The sequence below is a fragment of the Anolis sagrei genome, chromosome 1 (assembly GCF_037176765.1).
Source record: "Anolis sagrei isolate rAnoSag1 chromosome 1, rAnoSag1.mat, whole genome shotgun sequence".
Classification (NCBI taxonomy): domain Eukaryota; kingdom Metazoa; phylum Chordata; class Lepidosauria; order Squamata; family Dactyloidae; genus Anolis; species Anolis sagrei.
Window position 1 is genome coordinate 121,315,112 of NC_090021.1, and position 27,724 is coordinate 121,342,835.

At 42.1% G+C, this 27,724-nt stretch overlaps 1 protein-coding gene across 1 annotated transcript; it reads left to right on the forward strand.

Annotated features, from left to right (window-relative positions):
- The first annotated feature begins 5,912 nt into the window (after positions 1–5,912).
- FAM110C (family with sequence similarity 110 member C) lies at positions 5,913–26,820 on the forward strand. The gene is made up of 2 exons (XM_060752724.2): positions 5,913–7,497; positions 25,376–26,820. Exon 1 carries the CDS (start codon positions 6,374–6,376, stop codon positions 7,463–7,465), a length of 1,092 nt encoding a protein of 363 aa, XP_060608707.1. The 5' UTR covers positions 5,913–6,373; the 3' UTR covers positions 7,466–7,497; positions 25,376–26,820.
- The last annotated feature ends 904 nt before the right edge of the window (positions 26,821–27,724 follow it).

Sequence of the window (27,724 nt, forward strand, 5' to 3'; positions counted from 1 at the left end):
AAGTGCTCCCAGTTGCCCTCACACAAGTCATTATTACAGTAATTTATTGCAAGAAAGAGTAGTGGCATTCGATAATTGACTGGTGACATATTATCCATGGGTTGTCTGTTCTATATGGACACATATTTTCAAGAATTCTACAATCTAAAGCCTCCCTTTTATTTTATATTATGACATCACCTGAAAACAATGGCTAGAGTTTTTTGCTTCTCTTAGGTGAATTCAGGAGTGTGCACTGCCTAGCTTAAGATACCCATTGCCTACACTTACTTAAAGGTATGTCTTCTTTCTCAGTCCCTTCGGGGAGCGGAGGTGGAGTATAAACCTTATTATTATTATTATTATTATTATTATTATTACTATTATTATTATTATTATTATTATTATTCCAATTAAATTAATTAGTCACACTGCTCTAATGACAATTTGTTTAGTTGCGAGCATCTCTGAATAGGAAAACGGCTGCGGAGGAAGCATGAAATAAATATTTTACATGTACTGTCAATGATCTAAGAATGACTTAATTTTAGATGTCAGATAAAATGGCCATGCTGGCTAAGGATGATGGGAGATGGAATCCTACAGATGTGAGGACCCAACACCACTGACAATTTAATGCAGATCAGATTGCATTATATGATCAGTATTGACCTATATAATGAAGCTCAATGTGGTAACACTGTGTTTGAATCTACACTGACCATTTAATGCAGAATATACACTGACCATTTAATGCTTAAACTGTATATGAATCAACACAGACCATTTAATGCACTTTAACCACATTGAGCTGTATTATATAGGTTAATGCTGACCATATAATGCAGTTCAATCTGCATTAAATGGTCAGTGTATGTGGGACCTGAGAGAGACACAAGTTATCAGCAAACTTACAAACTTTGTCTAAGTAGTTCTTATGATTCAATTAAAGCTTTGCTAGAGCTTGAAACATGGTGGGATATAAGAATAAACCAAAATATTATGTGGTGATTTTTACATGTTTGTGGATAACAATTTCTAAATGATTGGGACAGTTTAATCTAGGCACAGGTAACTTTCAGCCCTCCAGCTGTTTTGGACTCCAACTCATAGACATCCCAGTCAGCTTACCAGCTGTTAGGAATTGTGGGAGTTGAAGTCCAAAACACCTGGAGGGCCAAAGTTTGTCCATGCCTGCTTTAGTCCATTGGTATCCCTGAGGTGTTTTATCATGCAGGAATAAAATGGTGACAATTTAGAATCGGAGAAGACACAATGTTTGGAGGTATTTGGGGAACTTACAACTGAAGCCACATGTTCTACACTGTTCACTCATTCTCCCCCAATTCGATCACATGGTAGAAAGCAGAATCACAAAACAAGTTTCTGTAGAGGCTGAGATTGATGCTATGGAACAACAGAGTATGGAAAAACAGTGTGTTATCCACCCATCTATTTCTATCCGAATATTCTGAAAAGCTTTAAGAGCCATTGACTCCCGAGTAAATCTGTGTGAACAGCATTAACCAGCCTTGAATATAGCAATCGGCTAAGGCTGCAAAGCTTACCCCCAAACCTAAAGGAAGTTAGGACTATAGGAAGGAATAAGCTCCACATGAATCAGAATGAGACCAGTCTGCTGGCATTTGACTTTTTTAAAATCAGTATTTTTAAAATACTGCTGGTGGCACAGCAGGTTAAACTGCTGAGATGTTGAACTTGCTGACCAAAAGGTCAGCGGTTCACATCCAGGGAGCGGGTGAGCTCCTGCCGTTAGCCCCAGCTTCTGCTAACCTAGCAGTTCAAAAACATGAAAATGAGTTCTGTTGCATCAGGATGGTAACTGCCCTTCATGCAGTCATGCTGGCCACATGATCTTGGAGGTGTCTACGGACAACACTGGCTCTTCGGCTTAGAAATGGAGATGAGTCGGACCCCAGAGTCGGACACAATTACACTTAATGTCAAGGGGAAACTTTTGCCTTTACCATTTATTTATTTATTTAATCTCCTGCTGTCAGCTCAGGCCTAAAGGACTTTCAACTAGAGGCAAAATCCCTACTAAGATAAAAATTAAAACAAAATTGAGCCAGTGGTGTGTGTTTTTAAAGCACAAGTTAATGACAGTTTTAAGACATACATTTAAAACAGCACATCTTTTTCAAACTGAGCCACAGGACAAAGGCAAGGGGATCTGGAAGGCACCCAGTTTGAGTCGAACCATCTCTAGAGGATCAATGTGAAAATGATTCCAATTGTCCTGATGGGGATGGGATGGAAATATGCCATGAGCACCAAGCAAAATGTGTTTTCCAATGAAAGCGGCTTCAGGGCAAAGTAGAGAATGTACATGTGAGAAGTACCGGAGAGGAACATCATGTCCTGCTGTTTGCCCCAAATAAAGTGAAATGGTGTGTTGGTTCACCATTCCTCCATTGATTCAATACATCTCTTTTAGCTAAAGCAAACCGATAGGATTCAGATCCATGAAGAGGAATTTCAATGCCAATGATAGATGCCTCAAGTCACTACTGAAGAACTTTTGAAGGAGATGTACCAAACATAATGGCAATCTGGAGGCATGGGGAGAATTAAAGGGATACGGGCATCTCTGGATATAAACTCTCTATAGAAAAGAGAAGGAGAGGGTACTGTAGCTGGTGTGTTAAAGAAAGTATATTATCAAATCAGGGTATTTTTATTTTAAAAGATTTTTTTACACAGAATTTTAGTGAAAATGTTAGCTCCCCAAAATATTTTACTACTAGGGAGTAAATACACTGAAAGCACCAGATCCTATATCATATTGGATGCTGATTAGTTCTTGAATGGGGAACAACCAAGGAACACCAGGAACTACAGGCTATATTCAGAAGAAGGCAATGGCCTAACCACTCTGAATAAATCTAGCCAGAAAACCTGTACTGTGATAAAATGTAAGAATCATAACTGGCTTGAAGTCATATAACCACAGAAAGATGTTCTATCATGTTGTTGTTGTGTGTCTTCAGTCTGACTTCCGGAGACTCCAAACCAACCAAGGGCCCTTCCACATAGCCATATCAGCTAGAATATCAAGGCAAACAATCCCACAATATCTGCTTTGAGCTGAGTTACCTGAGTCTGCACTGCCATATATTCCAGTTCAAAGCAGAAAATGTGGGATTTTATTCAGTTGTGTGGAAGGGGACCCAATCATGGGCAATCCAAAGCAACCCAATCACAAGGATTTTCTGGGCAAGATTTATTCAGAAGAGTGGTTAATTCTGCCTTCCTCTGAAGCTGAGAGATTGTGACTTGCTCAAGACCTCTCGAGGGTTTCAATGATTGATTAGGGATTCTAAGAGTCTGGTCTGGTCACATGATATCATGTGATGGCTGGAGTGGGCTCCATTGATTAGATGGGATGAAAGCATCTGAGGACACTACCCCACCCCACCCCCACCCCATCTGATGAGGTCCTATATAATCCAACACTCAAACCACTACATCATACTGGCTCTGGTTCATTATATCCCTGACCAAAATTGTGAAAGATGACATTGAGAAGAAAAGCAAAAGCCAAGAAGCAGAAAGTCTTGCACATAGTCACATCAACTGGATAAGTGTGTGTTCTAGGCCCCTTCCACACAGCTGAATAAAATCCCACAATATCTGCTTTGAACTGGAATATATGGCAGTGTGGACTCAATTAACCCATTTCATAGCAGATATTTATTGTAAGATTTTCCTGCCTTGATAATCTGGCTTATATCGCTGTGCAGAAGGGCCCCTAGTTGTAACAAGGAAGTATATAATTCTGAATTTCCTCAGGAAATGTACCCGAAAAAGATTTATTGTGAGATCAGCCAGATGGAGATGAATGTAGACTTAAACTTAAAATGAGACAAGTGCAAGACAGGATTGTTGAAACAGTAAGAAGCTGTGATCAGAGTCTTTTTCATATTTAATATTATATGCAAGTACATGGGAAAGGAGGGCACAGATGAAACATGACAGTGATGATGCCATCCTCTGTACTGGACTTATTTAAAATTTTGTTGAGTTGAAATACAAATTATACTCTCTCAGCTAGAGAATTTCAGAAAACATTGGTGTGTAAGAGAGAAAAAAAGAAGATACTGAGATATCATTCTGTCTCTCTTCCCCCCCCCCCCCACACACACACTTCTCTCAGCCTCAGTTTGCAGCAATTGAATTAAATTAAAGACTAAGGAAGAAAGTTAGCGAAAGAAAAAAAATTGGAATTTTTAAAATTAGTTGAAAAAAGTGGAATAACAGAGAATTAGGGCCCTTCCACACAGCCCTATATCCCAGAATATCAAGGCAGAAAATCCTACAATATCTGCTTTGAACTGGGTTATCTGAGTCCACACTGCCATATATTCCACTTCAAAGCAAATAATATCGGATTTTATTTAGCTGTATGGAAGGGGCCTATATGAGTACTGTTTCTGCCAAAGTGGGACAATTGGGGGATATGGTGGTGGAATAATAGCAAGTAAAAAAGGCATTCTAATCTCCTCTGGGAGAGAGTTCCAGTGCCTTGAAGCACCAAATACTAATTTTGAAGTGCCTTTTGTGCATCATTTACAGTCAAAACCTGTTTATCACATCACAGTCTGGACATCTTGATCCCTCTAATAGCACTGTGTTCAAATGCTTTAGCTCTCTGTTTTACCAAGAGCTCTTTTGACTCCGGCTGAAGTGAGGGCAATCCAGGCCAAAGGAGTAAAACAAGTCATATCAGAACAGCAATGCCATTACAGAGAAGGCCATTTCTATGACCTGGCAAAGCTAACTGTGATATGACATAAATTCATATGGAACACACTGAGCAAAAGTGCCTGCTTGATATACAGACCTTGGCTTTTTGATATGAACATCTGCACATCGTAGGATGTTTACAAACCCACTGATTTGTACTCATGTCAGTATCTTTCACTAAGGATCTTTGTAAGGTTGTTTCAAAGACACCGAGATATGTTTGAGTGCTGTTCCTCTTAAAAGTAAACTTTCTCTCACATATTGAAGTGCAACTTAGGATGAGGAGAACAAGGGGAAAGTTGTCTCTGAGGCCCCTTCCACACAGCTGCATAAAATCCCACATTATTATCTGCTTTGAACTTGGTTATATGACTGTGTGGACTCCGATAGGCTAGTTCAAAGCGGATTTGTGGTTTATCTGCCTTGATATCTAAGTTATATGGCTGTGTGGAAGGGTCTTAATATCTAGGTTATATGGCTGTGTGGAAGGGCCCTCAGTGTCAACAACAATAACACTTTGGTAGCAATAAAGCATCTATAATGAACAGCTCTCATGCACTATCAAATCAACTCTCATGCACTCTTTGGTTATAAACTAACATCAACCCTGTAAGGCAGTGGTTCTCAACCCGTGTGTCCCCAGATATTTTGGCCTTCAACTCCCAGAAATCCTAACAGCTGGTAAACTGGCTGGGAGTTATGGGCCAAAACACCTGGGGACCCACAGGTTGAGAACCAGTGCAGTAAGGTAAGTCAGTTTTGCTATTTCCCACATTACAGCTAGTAAAGGGACGAAGGCTGTGAGAGAAGGTTTGCCAAAGGCCACTCAATTTGTGCATAGCAGATGCAAGATTTCAGCCAGGGACTATGTGAATTCATAGCCACTGCACTGATCAGGTTTCATGTAAAAATCTTATGCCCTTAATTTCAAAGCTTGGCATAGGTATCCCATCCTGTCTTCAAATCTCCTGCTCTCTGAAAACAGGGAGTAATGTGTTGTGAAGTTTTGCTGTCTCTGCTGCAAGGGACTTCTGGTATTCTCCTTCGCACATAGGCATTCACTGCTGCTGCTGCAGTTGCTGCCACTGGGAGATGAGAGGAGGAGGAGGCAGCAGCCGCCAAAAGCATATGCTAAACAAACACTTCCATCAGGGCTTGCCCTTGCTAGAGGCAATGGTGTGTTGATGGTCTGAGCCGCTCCCCTAACGTCAATGAGCCATCACCCTCCCTGGTGATGTCAGAGAGGCCTCAGCGCTCCGACTGGATTGGCTGGGTCTGGCTCTCAGGGGTTGGCTCTGAGGAAAGGTGAATGTGCAAGGAAGCAGCTGTGGAGAGGTGTGTGTGGTGTGTGTGTGTGTGCGCAGAGTCAGAGTGTCTGCAAGCAGGCACAGACAGTTGGGCTCTGCTCCGGCAGAGGAGTTCTCCTTCCTTCAGCAACTGATCAAGACAAGCAAGCAGCAGGGTCTGGATAGTGGATACTTTGGAAAGGGACCCTGGCTTTCCCTATTCCTGAGGAGTGGAGCCACAAGAAGGCAGCAGGAGAAGGAAGCAAAAAGGGTGGGAGGAGTTGTGCAATTTGATTTCATTTTCCTGACTTACAACTGAGCCTGGGACACCTAAATCTGATATGCCAACTGAAATCTCTCACACAGAGAGAATGCATGCCATCTCCGGCTTCCATTCCTCACTGACAGCCCGACTTCTCAACAAAGGTCCCGAGTACCTTCGCAAACAGATGGAGGCAGGCAACCCGGGCCGGAAGAGTGCTGTGGAACGACTGGCAGCGGACAAGGCCAAGTATGTCAAAAGTCAGCAGGTAATCAGGACTAAGCATGAACCAGCCGTGGTTACAGCACTCAGCTCGGGTTCAGAGAGCAGCAGCGAGACCTGTTCAGTTGGAAGTAAGAAAGCCAGCAATGTGGCTGAGGAGAAGAGTGTTGAATCCCAAGTTAACCCCACCATGGATTCTGGCCCTGCTCCCCTCGAGCGTGGTCCTCCCATTGTGAGGCGTAGCAGTGGCAAGAGACAGATGAGACCGGACTCCTTAGTAATCTATCGCCAGAAGTGTGAGTTTGTGAGAGGTCAAAGCCAGGAGAGCACTCGTGGGAGTTTGGTCAGAAGACTATTCCAGGGCTCCTTCAAAGAAAAGCAGCTGGTTTCTGAGGCATCCAAAGCCATGGTCAAGGAAGATGTCTCGCCTGAAGTGGACAGGGCTGAAATGGGCAAAGAGGTGAGTCAGAACCTTGACCTGGCAGGACAGACAGTGCCTCCAAAGACAGGTGCAGCCACGATTCTCACCAACAGGTGTGAGAATGCCCCCAGTCTGACTACGGCACCTTATGAGGTCAAGGAGGTGAGGCTGAAAGGTCTTCATCGCTCCCAATCGGACATTAGTTCTCGGTACTCAAAATCTTTCTCGGAATTTGACACCTTCTTTAAATACTGTGGCCTTGAACCCAAGGTAATAGAGGACCTTGGCCAGGAGAACTTTTCTGTGGCTTCCGACAACTTCTCCTTTCGGATCCGCAGCATCAGCATGGCCACATCCGAAAGTGACTTCACGAGGCACAGCGGGGATGATGGACTCCTGGAAGAAGAACTCACAGAACAGGTTCCTACTGGCACTTCAGTGATTGAGCGCAATGCTCGGATAATCAAATGGCTGTACACCTGCAAGAAAGCCAAGGAAGCAAATGCTGTGCTACAGGAGTTTGCATGAAGATGGCTTTCTTTGGAACACAGAGAAGCCAGGTAAGTATCATGGGTGGAAAAATTTTAGAATTGTACTTTTCGGCGACCTTATCTGATTTGAGAGGTAGAACTCTCTTCACAATGACCTACTTTACATTGACTTCAAGGCATAGGAAGATTATACTGTAGTAGGATGGTCATAAAAATGGAGGATCATAAACAAAGTGAACAGGGAGGAAGTACATAGGTAATGGTAGCCTTTGTAAGACCAGATTAATGGTAATGGCTTTCTGGTTTTGCACTGATCAGAACCACCAACCATTTATATTACATGCATTTCTGAAATGACACATCATCTTTTCCTCTGTGATTGAGATTTCTGGGGCTTTAATCAGTGCTTTTAAACTCATGTACTTTGTTGGAGTGAGATTACAACCTCGAAAGAAAGTTAGATCAATATTTTGAGTCAATGTTTACATGTAGTCTGTGGCTAGCCTCTCCTGATTGGCAAATGACTTCTTTATAGCAGGTTGTGCTGTGCTACCAGGGAGCCTAGAAACTTGCTTAAGCCTTAATTAGATATAATTAAGATAAAGTGAAGCAAATTGCAAAGACTTGGTGTTCAAAAAGCTGCTTGGTTTGTCCCCAGTTTCCCCTCTCTTGCATTTACTTCTTCAACCATGGTAAATTAAAGTATTCATCAGCTTCTTGTCTTCTTCCACACTCCATTTCACCTGATATGATAGGACTCCTATGATATCACTATAATAGCTTGTATCAGCTACTTCTTGGTATTTTACATTCTCTGGTCTGGTTTTGTTCTAATCATTTTGCTCAAACTCATTGGTTCTCAGCCTGTGGTCCCTGGACCACCAGTGGTCCACAAGAACTAAAAGATGGTCCATGGTCTCACCATTACTACACTGTTGCAATGAGAGTGACTGGTCTCGTGAAACCCTCTTATAGTCCTGAGGCTTATTCTGTGAGCAAGCAGATGGTGACTACTGGATAGCATATGTTTTATATCAGAAAGTAGAGCTGATGTGGTCTGTCCAATGAAATATTCTGCATCAGCATGCCAAATAACCAAACTGAATCCAAAATTGACCAAAAACTGATTGGTAACCCTTTTGGTACTAATGTTGGAGAGTGGTCTCTGGTCAAAGTGATCCCTGGTCAAAGTAGTCCCTGGAAGAAAAAAAAGGTTGGGAAACTACTGCTCTAACTGATGGAAGCTGGATGATATTGCCTGTATCGATGTGGGGAGCAATTTTGAATGTCAAATTTACCATTCCTATTATCCTACACTTTACTTCGAAGTGAGCATGCAAAGGCTGTCCATTTCCTATGCATACTCTCCTGGAAACAGGATCCACTGCAACCAATAGGATTTAGTTCCCAGAACTATAGCTGTGGTAAGTGTCTATTAACTGGGCTGGAGAGAGTTTTTAGGAAAGCACAGAAAGAAAACATTTTTGCAAAAGTTCCAAAGGAGAGGCAAGATACTTCTGTGTGCCCAGTTGTTGAGGGCAATGAGAAGAAAAGTGCTGCCACATTGGCATCTTGTTTTTTGGCTTCCCTAAAGCCCACAAGAAATTTATTATTATTTATTACAGGTTCTTATACCCCGCCCTTCTCACCCCGGGGGGGACTCAGGGCGGCTTACAAAAGCGAGGCACCATTTGATGCCCGCGTCACAAAACAATCAATACAAAATTATTACAAATTCATAGTTAACAATTCATACATAATACCAATAAAATCAATAAAATCAATAAAAACCCCATACAAACCCAATTTATCCCCCCACATAGTCAGCGTTCACTAACTCATGGCTCTCATTCTCAATTCCACTTCTTCCATCCTGCTGGTCGTATTCATCTGATTTAATTGCCAGATTGCCTGAAGGCCTGGTCCCAAAGCCACGTCTTCATCCTCCTCCTGAAGGAGAGGAGGGAAGATGATGTCCTGATTTCCCCCGGGAGTGAGTTCCACAGGTGAGGGGCCACCACTGAGAAAGCCCTGCTCCTCGTCCCCACCAGCCTCACTTGTGAAAGTGGTGGGGTCGAGAGCAGTGCCTCCCCAGCTGATCTGAGACTCCGGGGTGGGACGTAAAGGGAGATACGTTCGGACAGATACACTGGACCGGAACCGTACAGGGTTTTATAGGTCAAAACCAGCACCTTGAATTGTGCTCGGAACTGCACCGGCAGCCAGTGGAGCTGGCACAACAGGGGGGTGGTGTGCTCCCTGTATGTCGCTCCGGTGAGCAATCTGGCTGCCGCTCGCTGGACTAGTTGAAGTTTCCGAACCGTCTTCAAGGGCAACCCCACGTAGAGCGCGTTGCAGTAGTCTATTCGGGATGTGACAAGAGCGTGGACCACTGTGGCCAGATCAGACTTCCCAACTGTATGAGTGTTGGAAAAGACAGGTCTTTAGTATGATCTTTTGTAGGGAACACTGAATATGAGAACTGATTTTCAGTTTAACAATTGATCAAACCAAGGGATCTATTTATTTGAAAAATAAAATGTTGATGTATATTATACATACAGCCTTCATGACAGATTGTTCTACTGTAATGTTTGCAGAATCCAGTGGGCACTTATGAATATTTTAAATCTTAATTCAACAGGGAGTACAATCATGACTTGCAAATCTCAGAATTCTTCACCTCTGAATATTCTGGTTCAGGACTTCTGGGACAAGTAGTTCACATGGTTGATTCCAACACCTGAACTAAATAGGAATAAAGCATACAAAATTCCCACTTTTTCATACACCTGTTCCAGTTCAACTTTTCCAGTAAGTTCTTAGGGGTACCATGGCACAGAAAGGGGGCTTTGAATGGGCTCACTTTCTTCAGCAGTACAGAGCACCTTGGAGGCATGTTATTCATATTTTATCAGCAAAAGCTGCCTAGGTGGAGGTCAGGTTGCCTGCCGTGTATATAAATTAAAAAGAACACTCTCACCTCTTTTTAGATATCTATTTTAAAGTAAGCAAACAAATGAACACAACTAAACTACCTGATCATATAAAAGTGCCTGGTGAGTATATCTGTAAGCACCTGTAGTTCCCTTGAGCTCACTGGAATAGACAATTGAGGCTGGATCTACACTCCCTTATATCCCAGGATCTGACCCCAGATTATCTGCTTATCCCAGATTATTTGACAGTGTAGACTCATATAATCCTGTTCAGATCAGATAATCTTGGATGAAATCCTGGGATCCAAGCCTGACAATCACAACTACTGTTCAGTAGGCAAACACAGCCCATAGAAAGAAGGACATGTAAAATCCATTTGGACCAGTAATTGAAATTAACTATATCTCCAGTCCTCTATTCAAAGATTTGGGGAACCAGATACAGATTTTAGTAGAGAGTAATGCCCTGCCCACCCACCACTCCTTCCTCACATGTGACTCTTTTCACACATGTCTGTTTTCACTAAGACAGTGGTTCTCAACTTCTTTTTTTGACCAGGCACTACTTGAACAGAGATCACTTTGACTAGGGACCATTCTCCAACATTAGTACCAAAAGGGTTACAAATCGGTTTTTGGTCAACTTTAGATTTGGTTTGTTTATTTGAGGTGCTGTTTCAGAAAATTGCATTGGATAGACCACATCATCTCTAGTTTCTGATACAGAAAATATGCCATCCAGCAGTCACCATCTCTTCATCCACAGAAAACCATATTTAATAATCTAGAGCTGATGTGGTAGTAGTAATCTTTCGTGAGTAGTCAGCCTCTCCCCTCCCAACATCCTCGTTCCTGGGCACTATAAGAGGGTTTTGCAAGACCAGTCACTCTCACTACAGCGTGGTTTCGAGGCAATGGTATAGTGATGCTGAGTCCGCGGACCATATTTCCGTTCTTGGGGACCACTACTGGTCCACGGACCACAGGTTGGGGACCACTGCACTCTTCAGAGGAGTGTAGAATGGCACCTTGTACTCAGCCCATTTGCGCATATAAACCACACTAATAAACATAAACATTTCGTATGGGATTTTGGGCTGTGTATGCTAGTGCAGGAAAATGGAAAGGATGTTAATGCTGCTCCTTTACTAGATCACCCTTTATGCACATGGAGGGTGGCTTTCTGAAAGGAAGAGTTCATCCATATGATTTCAAATGCTGGAAAACAAGTGTTCAAATGTGTATGAAGCATCTCCACAAATACAGATGGCTATATTCCCCACCCCTTCATAAAACTCCTCTCCACACACAGAATTCAATTGATAGGGTAGGACTCATATGCTGGGCTTACAAGAAGAGGATTCAGATGGTGCATTGGTTTAGCCAAGGAGGGATTTGGAATTTCTGATACCAAAAGCTGTCTACTTTTTCATATTTCTTCATAACCATATTTTTTATAAGGAAGGACAAACTACAACTTCAAAATGCTATGCTATAACATTATCCGCATTGAAAAGAGTTAATTCAGGATTTATGGTCCATTTGGACCTCAAACTCTCAAATTTGAAAGGAACCCCACTCCCAGGGGACCCAAAGCAATCTTGTTCTGCCTTGGTTGTATGCTTTCCTCTCACCAGGGCCCCATTCACTCCACATGATTATAGCACTGTGGTTCTGCTTTAACTGGTTTGATCCCATCCCATGGAAAACTTAGTTATATAGTTTAAGGAGGGTTGTCTCAACTAGAGGGTTCTTCTCTAGGACCTCAATATAACGCAAGCCCCGGGAATCCAAAGGATACAGTCATAGCAATTCAAGTGAATTCATCATGCTATGATTATGTAGTATACATTGGCCATGTGGTTTTGTTGTCCACTAGTCCTGAATGACATGACAATTACTGTTGACTGACAGATTCATTCACTATTTGGGGTGGAGCCCTCTGGAGAGGGCACCTATATTGGTAGGATATGATTTACTGGATGCCCTGTCTCTTGATCTTTTTCAAGAATTTAGCACAGAGGTTAGCATGGAGATGCTGTTCATAGGGCAAGAAAGGGAAATGGATCATCCACTGGATGCCAATAGCTAGGCAGGCTAGAGCACATGGCTTAGCTGGCCTCTACATCCCATAGCCTGCCTAGCTATTGGAGAGAAATTATGAGAGCTGGAATTTATCAACATCTGAGGGAGACAGAAGTTCCCACGCCTATCATAGAGGAATCTCACCAGGAAATCATGCACATAAGAGGTCAAAGGTTAAGGGGATAATACTCATAATGTCCCTTCCTTTCTCATCAGTTCCACCCACTGTGAATTATATTTGAAATGTCTGGATTAAAATCTGCATTGAAGGAACAGCAGTGAAAAGATTCCCAAAAATGTTTAATTATGGTACAATTCACATGGAACAAGGCCAAACAGCCTGTGCATCCTTTTCACAGTGAAAGACCTCTCTTAACTAATGTTCCGCTCTTATCTACTGAGCTTCCATTAGTCCCCTTCCTTCCACTTTTACTATCTCAGAAGCTTTAACACCATGCTATGTTTAGGCTGCTGATTTCAGTTCCCTGATCCACTGCTTCTCAAGTTATAGATGTGAAGGGCCAAGCAAGGTTTCCCCCTGACCCCAGTGTGCCAGGAACCAGCTCCACATTAGTGATCATTGGCTACAGTTGCTTCTTCCTTTCCTGGAAACTATCTGCAGGTCTCCAACCAGTAGCTCACAAATTGGCACCAGTCCCTGGACAGCCATTTCACATACTACTGCTCCAAACCTCTGTTTGAATCAAAATGCTTGGGTGTATTTTTACTTCTATAAAAGTTTCCATACCCAGAGCAACCACAATACGATAAAATGCAACTAAAATCCAGTTTTAAAATGCAACAAAACCATATCTGATTGAAAGAAAACCCAACCTGTGCATAATTTTTAGGCAGTTTTAATTTTATGGAAGTAAATGGAAATAGTCTAGAAAAAGGTGAATAATATGTTGATAATGTTGGACTGAAACTCCCAGCAGCCTTAGGTACCAAAGCTAGTGGTGAGATATTATGGGAGTCACTGCATAGACATGGTACTATGGTGGTTGTACATTCATAACTTCTCAAATGGATTCTGGCTTATAAAATCCATCCTATAGAATCTTGCATTTTGTAGTTTAATTCAGTGATGTTCTCGCTTTCTTTTCACTAGAAAAGTCTGATCCACTCCCCTGAACTATAACACTAGAGTTATCTAGCTAAAAACCTTGCCTTACTGCATTAGAAATCCCAAGATCCCATAGCAAAGACACCTGACAGGAAATGTGGTTTCAAAATGTCCATAACTCTGAAGTGTGGGCATACCATTAGGGTTATCCCATCATAGTGACCAAATACAAAAAAGGGGAAACTAAGGCTCTCCTAACAGATGAACACTAAGATGTGACTTCAGGTCAGTAGGAATCACTATAAATCCTGTGAGAAGAATGGTTAGTATGTGAAATAAAGTTCTATGTGACTTTGATTCAATCCTTCACTGTACCACAAAGCTCTTGGTTCAATTTGTACTAGACACTTTGCAGTTGGGTTATAAGAAATGCAAATGGGGAGGACAGAGATTAATGCCTAGAGAGGCTGCCATTCTTCAAGGTGAAACAAGCTACTTCAGGAAGATGCCCTCCCATTTCTGCTCTGACTCCCTTATATTATTTGTAAAGGGAGGTGTAGAGAGTCAGCGGATTGCAATGGTTTGAGTGTTTGACTACAATTCTGGAGTCCAGGGTTTGATTATCTACTCAGCCATGAAAACCCCTTGGTTAAGTGGGTCACACACTCTCAGCTCATGATAGGTTTGATTTAAGGCTGCTGTAAGTTGGAAAAGATTTGAAGGCTCACAAGAAATGGTGGTTTGAGTGTGGGACTAGGACACTGTGGGACCAGGGTTTGCAACCCCATTCAATCAAATCATATTCTGTCAACCTCAGAGGAGGGAAAGGTAAATCCTTCTAAGACAATCCTACCCAGAAAACCACATGATGGATTCAAACTAGAGTTGCCAATACTTGAAGGTACACAATAACAACAACAAAAAAGTGCTCTGTCATCATATCAAAGAGACATTTTAATTAATGGGCTGGCAACCTGTTCAGTACAAGTAACAACAATTCCCATAACAGAGGTCAGTGACCTTTAAAAAGAAATGAAGCCATGGCATGCTGAAGCCACTCCACAGAGTATCATCCTCCTGCTGCTTACTTAAAGCTGCTTTCCAAATGTCATTATATTCATTCTTCTTCAAAGTGACTTTTCAAACTGTGGAGAAAGGTATGGAAATAGATATGGTTTTCATAATGTCAGCACCAATAGATTGAGTGCAAGCAGCAGCAAGTCCACCCAATGTGCCAGCCAAGGTCACAGTACCAGGATAAATCCTCTGTCTCATCATTTTATCCTTACCTGACAGCAGCAGAAGCCTAGTTCTAGAAAGAGTTGGTCAGAGTGTAAAATAAAAAAGAGAATTCAGTCTATAGGGTCAGGATAATAGGAGTATGAAGGAAGGCTTTGCAGACTTGACCTTGAAGCCCTTCTAAATCCACCTGTAGTGGACACATAGTCAGTTCTTTTGAGGGCTTACTGCCAAATCCAAAACAATATTAAAAAGAAGTTGCTGACTTTTCTGACGGCAAGATTGGTATGCACTTTGACCTTCTTCTCTAAGACCAGCTGAGTAGCTTGTTCCTGCAAAAGTTTTCTTTGTGTTTGTTTTCCTCTGCTGCTGCCCTTTGATCAGCCTCTTTCAAAACTATGAATTAAACCTTCCTTGGTTTTGCCACTGAAATAATGCTTAGTCCTCTTTCCTCCTCCACCATCCCAACTTCCAAGAATATCTGTCATCTGTTTTGGTGGGACATGAATAGATGGAGGAGTGGCAAACATCTGGACTGCACTCCCAGCATCCTTTTGCCAATGTTTCCAATGGTGGGGTGTTGTTGCAAGTGAAGCCCAACAAAATCTAGAGGTCAAGGTGCCTATACAAGATGAGTAATGTGTCCCCTTAACTATTAAAGGGAAGAAAAGGTCAGGTCACCAAGATGAGATGTCTTTCCTAAATGTCCTGGACCACAGCTTTCACCATCTAATCATTGGTAGGCTGTCTGAAGTACATGTGATTTGTAGTCCATACAGGGGTATAGTTACAAGGGATACAAAAAGAGGACATTGCTCCCCATATAAAATTGTTACCTCCCTTATGAAGTTTTCCTTTGGTTCCCAAATTCAAATGTAGCAGTTAATGTGACAATGAAAGTCATTGCCATCTACAATTCATCATTGTTGTGTTTGCTTTCCATGGTCAGTTTGTCTATATCATTTTTGCGTATATCCAGTCCTTATGTCTACATGATCAACTGAAGTTTTAAGTTACAGTTAATAGTGGAAATTTGTGGACTGAAGAAAAACGTAATTCAGTGGGCAGAATTCTTCTTGAAAGGGAGGCTATCCACTTCTGGTCCATTGTCATCTGAAAGACACTGGATTGAAGAAGGATGAGAACCTCTGATATACAATCAAAAATTCAAACAATGCTTTCTTTTGAATATTCTCATAACTCATGACAAATGTGCTGAAAGATGGTGCATTCTTCCACTATATGACAGGAAGGGAGTTCGTTAGTGTTTTTATATAAATTACCTGGGCAAGTTTTCATCTCATGCATTTGGGTTTTGCTAAAAGCACAGATGTACTTTATACCAGCGCCATCTTTTCTAACCATGTGATGTCTGTTAATATAAACTACCCGAATGCCCAGATGTAATTCATCACAGTGTTATTTGCACATTTGATTAGTCAGAGGATGAGCCATTGGGGAAGGAAAGAAGTCACACACCTGCAATTCAGTAATCCATGCCTACTTTTGCAATGCTGGGAACTTCCTGCCATGAAATTGACACATCCTTGACTTCCAGCAAATATTGGCTCTTGTCCAGAAAGTAAACAGAGATGCTTGTGCCTGTTAACAGCTTTATCAGGCCCTTTAGTTTTAAAGAAAGCACACTGCTAGCAGTCAGGATTGCAATTGCAGCTGGGGGTAAGGGTTTTTTAAAATTAAAAAATGCTGAAGCAGATGGAAACCCCTCATAAGCAGGCTGGAAGTCCTTGCATATGAGTTTAGCTTCAGTTCCAAAAATTGCATAGGTTTGTATATTCCACCCATGTCTCCATAAATGCTCCTGATATTGCCAAGCACCTTTGGTTCTTTGCAAATTATGTTTCAGAGGTGTTGCTTCTGTGCTGCGATTAGCTAGTTAAGAGTTCCAGCAGCCTAGCTATCATGAGTCACACAATTCCCCCCTTTTTAATTAACAGATCAAAGTGCAGAAGCATGGAAAGCCATTAAGTGTTATGACAGAACAAGCTTGCTCTCAGAGGGCAAAGCATGTTATGGTGCTGTAGCTCCCGGAGAGAAGACAAGAGGAAAACGCTCTTTGATTCAGAGGTGAATCATATGCTGCAGTAAAAACAAAATTGTATGAGTCTCAGGCTCCATCTAGACTTCCTTATAATGCAGTTTGAAATTGAATTATATGGTCAGTGTAGACTCATATATTTGCATTTATGACAGCGTACATGGGGCGTCAGTGGAGACAAGTAGCACCAACTTCCATGATAAACCTCCTCCAGATTTTAGGCCAAACATTAAAAATATTGAACCTTGTCTCCAAAATAGAGCCAACCTCTTGGACAACATCCTTAAAATTAAGGCTAAAGCCCAGTGTGGATTACCCACTTTGCTCGGCCAGTAGCCTCCACTAGGTATAGAGTTTGGTTCCAGAATGCTCCAGACCCATTATAAACCACGTCATGGAAAAAAATAATGTCCCTTTTATTAGAAGGGGAAGTCAACGTGGTGTGGGGGGAGGGGATATTTCCAAGATATGGATGGTTGAATCCATGCATGCAGAAGGCCAACATTATTTTTGTAGTATGGTGGTGGTTTAAGATTCCATGCTATGGTTAGTGACAGCTCTGACTTACAACAAGCACTGCTTGACTATCAAGCAAAAAAGTGGGTGCTAGAAATAATATCATACGAAAGCTGACTAGCACAACCTAGGGATCACAGCCAGACACAGTGAAGACATCTGGCCTTGTGCTTTGCTATTCTGCTGTTGAATACGCTTGCCCAGTGTGGAACACATCTCACCACGTTTAAACAGTGGATGTGGCTCTTAATGAGACATGCTGCATTACCACAGGATGTCTATGCCCACACCACTGGAGAAATTATACTGTTTAGCCAGTATTGCACCACCTGAAATCCACCAGGAAGTAGTAGCCAACAATGAAAGGACCAAGGGAATGATATCTGTGGTCCATCACCTATTCAGATATCAGCCAGCACACTAACACCTTAAATCAAGAGATAGTTTTCTAAGATCTACAGAGATACTCGCAGGAACACCTCAGCAAGTAAGAGTCCAAAAGTGGTAGGCTAAAACCAGAACTTCAAGCCATGGCTGATACAAAATGAGAGACTCCCCCCTGGGCACCCAGAAGACTGAGTGACTTGAAAGGTGCTGAACAGACTGGCTCTGGCACCATGAGATGCAGAGCTAACCTTGAGAAATGGGGCCACAAAATGGAGCCCATGACATGTGAGTGTGGAGAAGAGCAAACCACAGACCACCTGCTACAATGCAGTCTGAGCCCTGCCACATGCACAATGGAAGACCTTCTTATAGCAATACCAGAGGCACTCTCGAAGTGCCCAGCTACTAGTCAAAGGACAGTTAGTATAATGCCAAGTTTTTTTAAACTTTGTTTGTGTTTTTAAATACATTACAACTGTATCCTCAATTAGCTTGATAAGATAAATAAATATAGTGACAGCTTCATTACTGTTTGTAGCTGGATTGCTGTCAGTAGTAGAGGGGTGGACTTAATGTCCATGGTCCCATTGACACTACAGAATTATAACACCGTTTTAGTATATCATCAATGTAAAAAAGCCAGCATTCCATGAAACTGTGGCAGTTATAGTACAATAGAACTATAATTGTGTAGTCTGAATGTGCTTCAGATTTATCCATCCAACAGAACAGGCACATGAAATATACACAATAAAAAAAACTTTCATGCTACAGGGATTCAATTGGCAATACCAATCATAAATAACGCATGAATGGGACAGGATATTGCATGACATCTTATGGCTATTAATACCAATAGAGACAATGTTAACACTTGCATTCTTCCAGAATTTTGGTTGTAAAGTGAATGTGGAAAAGCATAAATACACTCCAAAATGCTTTTTCCATTTGTCCTTCATTTCTGGTTAATTGAATGTTCGATTCTATTTTGGGAAGTGATATAATTTAAACACGTGCATTACAACAGGAGCGAGGGTGGACTTTGACAACAATGCCGCTTGAACAAAATAGAAGCATAACACACTTTTTAATTATCTTTTTTCATTTGTGTGGAGTGAGGGATGGCATCAAGATTAAGACAGAAAGTAAGATTCCATGTTAAAAGTCACAATCTATCATCTGAACATGTTTTTAGATTTATAATTGCCTGTGAAAGTACATTTCCTTACTTCAGCATGTTTTTTAAAATTATTTTCTTCTTTATCTCTTTCTCATTACAGAGACTGGATAATATCTATTGTTTTAGCATTGTCCTTTATTAGTTTAAAATGCAATGGTGCATGGGTTATCTTGGAAACTAAGGAGGTTCGGATCTGGTTAATGCTTGGATAGGGGACTACCAAGGAATATTTATTTATTTATTTGCCATATTTATATCCTGCCCTTCTGAACCCCAAAGAGGACTCAAAGTGGCAAACATAAAAGCACAATTCGATGCCATACAAAACATACATTACACATCCAGCAAATAAAAACATATACATTAAAACACACACTAAAAACATTTCAACATTAAAGTCATTAAAATCACATAATCCAATATTGTAGTCCAGGCCATTCAAATTATCATTGCAGCATTCCAAATTCACATATTGCACTAACTGATTATCCAAAAGCTTGGTCCCACATCCAAGTTTTCAGTTTTTTCCCTAAAGGTCAGGAGGGAGGGGGCTAATCTTATGTCACTAGGGAGGGAGTTCCGCAACTGAGGGGCCACCACTGAGAAGGCCCTGTCTCTCATCTCCACCAACAACACCTGCGAAGGAGGTGGGACCGAGAGCAGGGCCTCCCCAGAAGATCATAATCTCTGAGATGGTTAATGAAGGGTGAATATCAATGGTGTAGGCTATTTTTCAAAAGAAGGCAATACCAAACCATTTCTGAGTATTCCTTGCCTAAGAAAGCCCTATGAAATTGATGGGGGTATGAATCCATTGAATAAAAGGTTTTAGGAAAAAAGGCATTTTTAAGTTACCTAAAAAGGTAAAGGTATCCCCTTGATATTAAGTCTACTAGTGTCCAACTCTGGGAGGTGATGCTCATCTCCATTTCTAATCCAAAGAGCTGGCATTGTCCAAGGTCATGTGACCAGCATGACTGCATGGGATGGCGTTACCTTCCCACAGTAGTGGTACTTATTGATCTACTCACATTTGCATGTTTTTGAACTGCTAGGTTGGCAGAAGCTGGGGCTAACAGTGGGAGCTCACTTGCTCCCTGGATTTGAACTGCCAACCTTTTGATCGGCAAGTTCAGCAGCTCAGTGGTTTAACCCGCTGCACCTATAACATGCATTACTGCTACTATGGCATAGAATGTGCCACACTTTCCCCTTAGTTTACAGCAGAGTTTCTCCACAAGATGCACTATGAAGGGAAATGACCAATTTAACCCCAGCAAAGGCAAGCAGAGAAGCCTTAGTAGCTATTGTTGCATGACAACACTCATCCTACTTATATACCCCCAAAAAAACACATTTTATCTTTCCTGCCTAAAAATCAGCGTCAACTAACCACAAATGAACTTTTCAAATCCACCAACTGTCAGATCAATCTGCTGAACATTTTTTGTGAAGGTAATACATTCTCATATATCCATGGGGAATATGTTCCTGAACTTAATACAGAAACAACAAAAATTGTGAATAATAGTAACCCTATTGAAATGGGTGACTTCTGCCAGAAGTTACCATAGAATCACCCTGTAGGACCTAGAAATTTCAAGAGATGTATCCCCTCGTGGAATTAACTGGTCCTCCAGTGCGAGCTTGCAGTAGCATCCAGTGAAAGCATACCATAAAATACCTGGAGATTTTGGGTTTCATTAGACAGTCTTCGGGCTCATGTGCTGTGGAAACAGAGCCCCACTGGAGTCTCATGGAGGCCATCAGACAAAATAAGGGCATTTCCGGTGGGACTCTGTGGGACTCCATTTCTGCAGTGCATGGAAACGGAGCCCAAAGACCATCTTCAGTAGTTGGGTGTTACCCTACTCCTGAATGAAGAATGCAGGGGAAAATGGGGGGAATGGGGTAAGATGCAAAAATGACGTGGGATGGCTAGCCATCTCACAAGATGGGGAAAGAGTGGAGGGAACAGGGTATCACGGTTCCCTTTCCCTCTCTAAATGTGATGGGGTCCATAGTGAATTCCTAGAGAGGACATACCAGTATTTTGTCAAATGTGGGTAGGTGAAAAGCACAGGTATCAGTTCCACAAACGCAGCAATCGTCGTGTATAAATGGTAGAGCTTTTTTCATGTCAGTAGTGACTTGAGAAACTGCAAGTCACTTCTGGTATGAGAGAATTGGCCATCTACAAGGACGTTGCCCATGGAATGCCCGGATGTTTTACCATCCTTATGGGAGGCGTATCTCATGTCCCTGCATGGGGAGCTGGAGCTGATAAAGAGAGCTCACCCACGCTCTCCCCAGATTCAAACCTGCGACCTGTCGGTCTTCAGTCCTGCCGGAATCAGGGTTTAATTCATTGCACTACCGGGAGCTCCAGCTGACTCTCCCCAATATTTGCTGGTAGCAATAGCAGGATGATGCTAATCATTCTGTATATCCTCAACATGAGCCTGCATGTGTGGAAATAAGATATATTTTTCAAAATTCATCAATAACTGTGAGTTAAAGATTACTGGCTTTAGAGAGCATCCAATCGGTTCATAAACCTCTTGATCCTTCTCCCAAGAGGTAATGACAATATTCATATTCTGCTGCTTGTCTTTTCTTGAATACTGATTTCTCCTTGGAAGCTTGTCACAGGAAGCTAACTCACCAAGTGTCTATGTTCACTATGTAATGGCATTACTTTATGAATGCACCTCCGTATTTACCTGTTAAAGCACTTAAGGAATGTGTTCCTTTTTCATGCCAGAAGTCAACGCATTGCCAAGAGAGGTTACGTCTGTTGCTTTTCTGTCCTCTCAAAGCCACAAGAATCTTATTGAACAGGAAGAGGTTGCAATCGTTCTGCCCACTTTGTGTTTCTAAAGTTTGAATAGTCCAAGTTAAATATGCATGTGTGTGTGTATTTTAAAAAGCGGCACATCTTCATGTAGGCTTGATTTTAATAATAAATCTTTCCATTTGTGCAAATTGACATTGAGTGGGAGGTCGTCCTCTGCACCTGCTGGGAATGCAGTACATAGCTGCTGAAAACCCATCCCACCCACTTGGATGCTAAGCCTCTATTTGCAAAAGAATTGATAAACAGCAGTTAAAGGAGCTTTCCTAGAAACACCCACAGGGCTGAATTCTACTTGGCAGCAATTAGCCCCAAATGATTGGTGGGTTCTTCCTTCGCAGGTCCCAAGCTTTTGAGATTCATGCAAACCTAGTTTCTCTGTCCTTTTCTCCCTCCCCAATTCTATGTATCACCTGGCAGTGTTTAAACCAGAGCTTTCCAAACTGTGTGTCGCACATGTTAAGTGTATCCGCTGCAGTATGTAGGTGTGTTGCATAAATGTAACAAGAGATGACAAAAATCTTGGAAATGTATGATACTATCTTACAAATCATATATTTTAAAAAATATATAAATGAAAAGTTTTCATGAGATATTTTGTGTCCCCAAAACATTTTGCTATTATAATTTATGTATACATCTGCATTACTTGTAAAAGGATGGTTTCACCTCCGGATTGCAAGTAAAACTGAATTACTGTGTTGCAAAATAATGCATGCCTAAAAGGTGTGTCACCAACATGAAATGTTTGGAAAGTAGATCCAGGGAAGTCATGCTACCCCTCTATTCTGCCTTGGAACACAAGGTATACTGTGTCCAATTCTGGGCACCGCAATTTAAGGGAGATGTTCACAAGCTGGAATGTGTCCAGAGGAGGGCAACTAAAATGATCAAGGGTCTGGAGAACAAGCCCTAGGAGGAGCAGCTTAAAGAGATGCACATGTTTAGCCTGCAGAAGAGAAGGCTGAGAGGAGACATGATGAAGGCCATGCATAAATATGTGAGGGGAAGTCATAGGGAGGAGGGAGAGGCTTGTTTTTCTGCTGCCCTGGAGACAAGGATGTGGAACAATGGCTTCAAACTACAGGAAAGGAGATTCCACCTGAACATGAGGAAGAACTCCTAATGGTGAGAGCTGTTCAGCAGTGGAACTCTCTGCCCTGGAATAGTGGTGCAGGCTCCTCCTTTGGAGGCTTTTAAACAGAGGCTGGATGGCCATCTGTCGGGAGTGCTTTGAATGTGATCTTCCTGTTTCTTGGCAGGGGGTTGGACTGGATAGTCCACGAGGTCTCTTCCAACTCTATGATTCTATGAAAACTCTGGTTTAAACATTTGCTATATTAAAAGCAAGCTTGTGTGCATGTGCGCGCACACACAGATAGATTGATAGATGGATGGTAGATAAGATATATGATAGATAGATATGAATAAAATTAAGGGTAACACATTGAAGGAACACATCTTGTTAAAGCTTTGTGTGGTAGCAAACTGAATATTATTATAGCATCCAGTACAAATGTGGCTTTTTATCAGGGGTAACTGATTTCATTCAAATCTGGACATGTACATTGTTTTAAATTGCCTTGCGCTGTTTTAACTGGTTGTAAACCGTCTCGTTTCAACTTGTAAAATAGTTTAATATGTTTTAAGTCTGTTTCCCCCTCTGTTTTAACTTGTTTTACATCATTTAAATTATTTTTTTACACACTACCCTGAGATTACATGATCTAGGGTGGAATATATATATATATATATATATATATATATATATATATATATATATATATATAGGATATGGGATACAGATTTCCATAGTTTTGGTGCCAAAGACCAGGGAAAAGGAGCGGCTTTGATTTTGGACCTTGCTTGAGACATTGCCATTTTATTGTACACGTTGAGTATCCCTTAACCAAAACACTTTGGACCAGAAGTGTTTAGGGATTTTATTTTATTTTATTGGATTTTGGTATACCTGTGCTTCCATATATGTACACAATTAAATATCTTGGAGATGGGACCCAGGTCAAAATGTAAAATTCATTTATGTGCCTGATGATGATGATGATGATGATGATGATGATGATGATGATAATTTCTTGAAAAAGAAAAAGAGAAGCAATTCATTAGGGGTGGTGTGTAGTTTCTCTGGTGTGTGCTGAATTTACTTGAGAGATTTTCTAAAACAAAACCCAAGGCTTTCCGTTTTTGATGGGTCAGAAGCTTTGCCATGAATCTTTTATATTCCCAGCTTAATTTTTCATGGGATGTTATTATAACTTGTAAAACATTGCATGAATAAATAAAAGAGATTCTGGAAGCACTTGAAATCTATTTATTTTGAGGGATGGCTGTTTAAAAATAATTTAGGTCTTTTTAAAACAAAAACACACACATACAATTCTCTATTATTTCAATAGACAATAGTTTAAAGTGAAATTAAATACCACCTGTACCAAAATTGTCAGATCCCTTGTGGTTCTTGTGATTTGCACATTATTCAATTGAAGAGAGAAGTACAGACCCACAGAAATTTGCAGCCCTGCTAAGGCTACTTGGGATGTATCTACACTGTAAAACGAATGCAATTTGACCTCACTTTAAAGATTATGGCTCAATGCTACGGAATTCTAGGAGTTATTGTTTGGTGAGCCACCAACAGTCTTTTGCAGAGCAAGCTGAAGACATTGTAAAATAACAATAACAACAACAACAACATAACAACAACAACAACAACAACAACAACACAAAGACTTTATATATTGCCCTTCTCCCCAAGGGGACTCAGAGTGGATTACAGCATAGAAAGAGATGCAGGCAAACATTCAGTACCTTGTTACAATGAAATACAATGAGACACATAGACAGAGACAAAGGCTTCTCCTTTCATTTCTGGTTCTGCGGGTGGTGCACATCTATGGCTCTGGGGGAGATGCTCTTCTCCATTTCCAAGCTGAGGAGCCTGCATTGTCCATAGACACCTCCTGGTTGTGAGGCTAGCATGACTACTTGGAGCGTATTTTTGCCTTTTCCTGCCAAAGTGGTACCTATTTGCATGTTTTTGAACTGCTAGATTGGCAGGGGCTAGGGCTAACAGAGGGAGTTCACCCTGTCCCACGGATTCAAACTGCCAACCCTCAGATCAGTAGTTCAGGAGCACAAGGGTTTAACCCATTGCACGTCTAACTCCACACTCCATGATCCCACATCATTGAACTATGACCATTTAGTAAACTATAGTAAACAATATTTTAAAACAACTATTAAAAGAATGCAAAAATACCACACTGATGATATGAACAAATCTAGTATAGTCATTTCAATACTGTAGACCTTGGATCAGTCACAAAGCCATTTTCTCAACCCTTCAATAGGTTTTTTAAGCATTACCAAACAATTTAATAACTGTTTGGGGTGGATTGTGAATCAAGCAACAGTGTAAAAAGGTAAACTAAAGTTGCCTGTAGTACATGGAGGAAAGGTGATCTGGCAGTAACACTGCATGAGATGGCCATATTGGTGATTTTTGAGGACTGAAGGCGCAATGGCAGTGTGACGCTCTATGCAGTGTTTCAATAAAATGTTGCTTTCTCTTTTTTTCTGACTTTCTGTCTTTTCTTTTTAGGTGGAAATATTATTTGAAGGAAAGGATAAGCTAAACGTATGGACTCGCCACAACTATTTCTAGAACTCTGGCTTAAATTTGCAGGTCGCATTCCGCAAAACAGCAATTCCTTGTTGAAGACCAAAATGCCGCTCAAAGCTAAGGATCCAGAGCAACTCCTTTAAAATCAGGCCTGATCATGGCTAAAAAGTGCAGAACTGGAAGCTGTCGTTCATCGTCCTCCAATTCCTTCACAATGTCTAAAGACAATGGGAGTGTTGATCCACATTCAGGACAAGCTTTCAAAAATGAAGACCATTTTTTCACCTTGATAGCATGTGCACAACTATGTGTGAGAAATATATGTGTCTATTTTGTGGTGAGCATGATGGGAAACCACTATCAGAACATTCCCTGGAAAACCCTCCCCGCTTTTGGGTGGGATGGGAAACTGCTATGATTTGTGCCTTCCCAATCCATTTATACATGTACATGACAACTTAGTGCATGTATATAAGTGTAGGCAAAATAAATCCTGGTTGAGATCCTGATTTTGCTCTTGCCAGCAAAAGGCAGAAATATTTGTTCCCCCTATAAAGACCTCAACTTTCTAAAAATGGCTGGCAGAATGGATACAGTTAGATATACTGCCTATATCAGTTCTATAACATCCTACTTCAGCTTGGATCTCTCCAGGGTTTAGGGCAGTTGTTCTCAACCTGTGGGTCTCCAGATGTTTTGGCCTTCAACTCTCAGAAATCCAAACAGCTGGTAAACTGGTTGGGATTTCTGTGAGCTGTAGGCCAAAACACCTGGAGACCCACAGGTTGAGAACCACTGGTTTAGGGAGTAATACAGCTCCCACTAGCTCAGGTCGTCATGGCTAATATTCATATGTTTTAGGTGGGGATTGTACTGCCCACAAAAACAACTGAACGACATCTAATTGGAGGGGAAAAAACTGGTAGGATTTCATAAAGTGATTTATTATCAGGCCTTCCAAGTGATCCCAGGAGTAGTACCTAGGATTTTTTTTTTTTTTTTTCCCCAAGATGGCGACGAAGCAATAGCGACCCGAGTAACATCTGCGGGTCCAAATCATAATCAGCTGGAATCCTCAGCCTCCAGCCTCTTTCCTGCTGCAATTTCTGATGAGAAAGCTCCCTGATTGTGCAGGGCATCGGACCAACCTACCATTTCTGCTGTGGGCACCATTTAGCGGAGTAGGCCTCCGACCACCGGGAAGGCCTGTGGAAGAGCACTAGGCCGCGCCGCCCTCCATTGCCATCCGGGAGAGGGCAAAGAAAAGCCGCGGCCCATCCGGCCTCATAAACCACCTGCAGGGGCCGGAGAAGCGCCAAGCTGCCCAGAGCTGCTGTTGCCCCCTCCCATCCATCTGGGAGGAAAGGAGACCGGCGATCCGCGGCTGCCCGGCCCCTCAGTCCATCAGGAGGGGCCGCGGAGAAGCCCCAAGCCGCTCCGGAGCAGCTGCCGCCCCCTCCCCCCATCCGGGTGGGAGGAAGACCGGCGATCCGCGGCTGCCCGGCCCCTCAGTCCATCGGGAGGGGCCGCGGAGAAGCCTCAAGCCGCTCCGGAGCTGCTGCCGCCCCCTCCCCTCCATCTGGGAGGGAAGAAGTTCGGCGACCCGCGGCTGCCCGGCCCCTCACTCCATCGGGAGGGGCCGCGGAGAAGCCCCAAGCCGCGCTGGAGCTGCTGCCGGGCCCCTCAGACCACCAAGAGGGGCGGTGGAGAAGCGCCAGGCCGCGTTGGTGTTGCTGCCGTCCCCCTCCCTTGCCATCCGGGAGGGTGAAGCCCAGGAAGCCGTTCATCAGACCCTGCATCGGAAAGGAGCTGCAAACTCCTCAGGCTGCCTGAAAGCAGGATTTTGCCGCCGCCATCTGACTCTTTCTCTCATCTGTCTTTTATTTTATTTTTCCTACTTTCCCTTTGCTTAGTTGTTATTTTAGTTTCTAAATTATAGTTATAGTTAGCTGAATGTTATATGTACTATTTTTATTTAGTTAGCTATATGTTATATGTTTTTAATTGCTGATAATAACAGGAGGTGTGAGGAGTAATTAGGAGTATCGATAGGAGAGGACAGGATTGCATGAGATGGTGTGAGTGAAGAAGCCCTAGGAGAGCGTATGAGTTGTCCGTGATAGTAGCGAATTATAGGAAGGTGTGGATGATAGCGGTGTGTGTGAGAGAGTGTATAAGTTTGGTTTTAGTGTGCTGAGAGAAATGTGGGAGGATGTGAAGAGTATGGGAGTTGTGGAATGTTTGTGGATTGACTGATTGTGTTGTAAGTAGGAGTGAGCGAGTAGTGATAAGAGTGTCTGGTGCTAGTGGTGAGAGAGTGAATTTTTT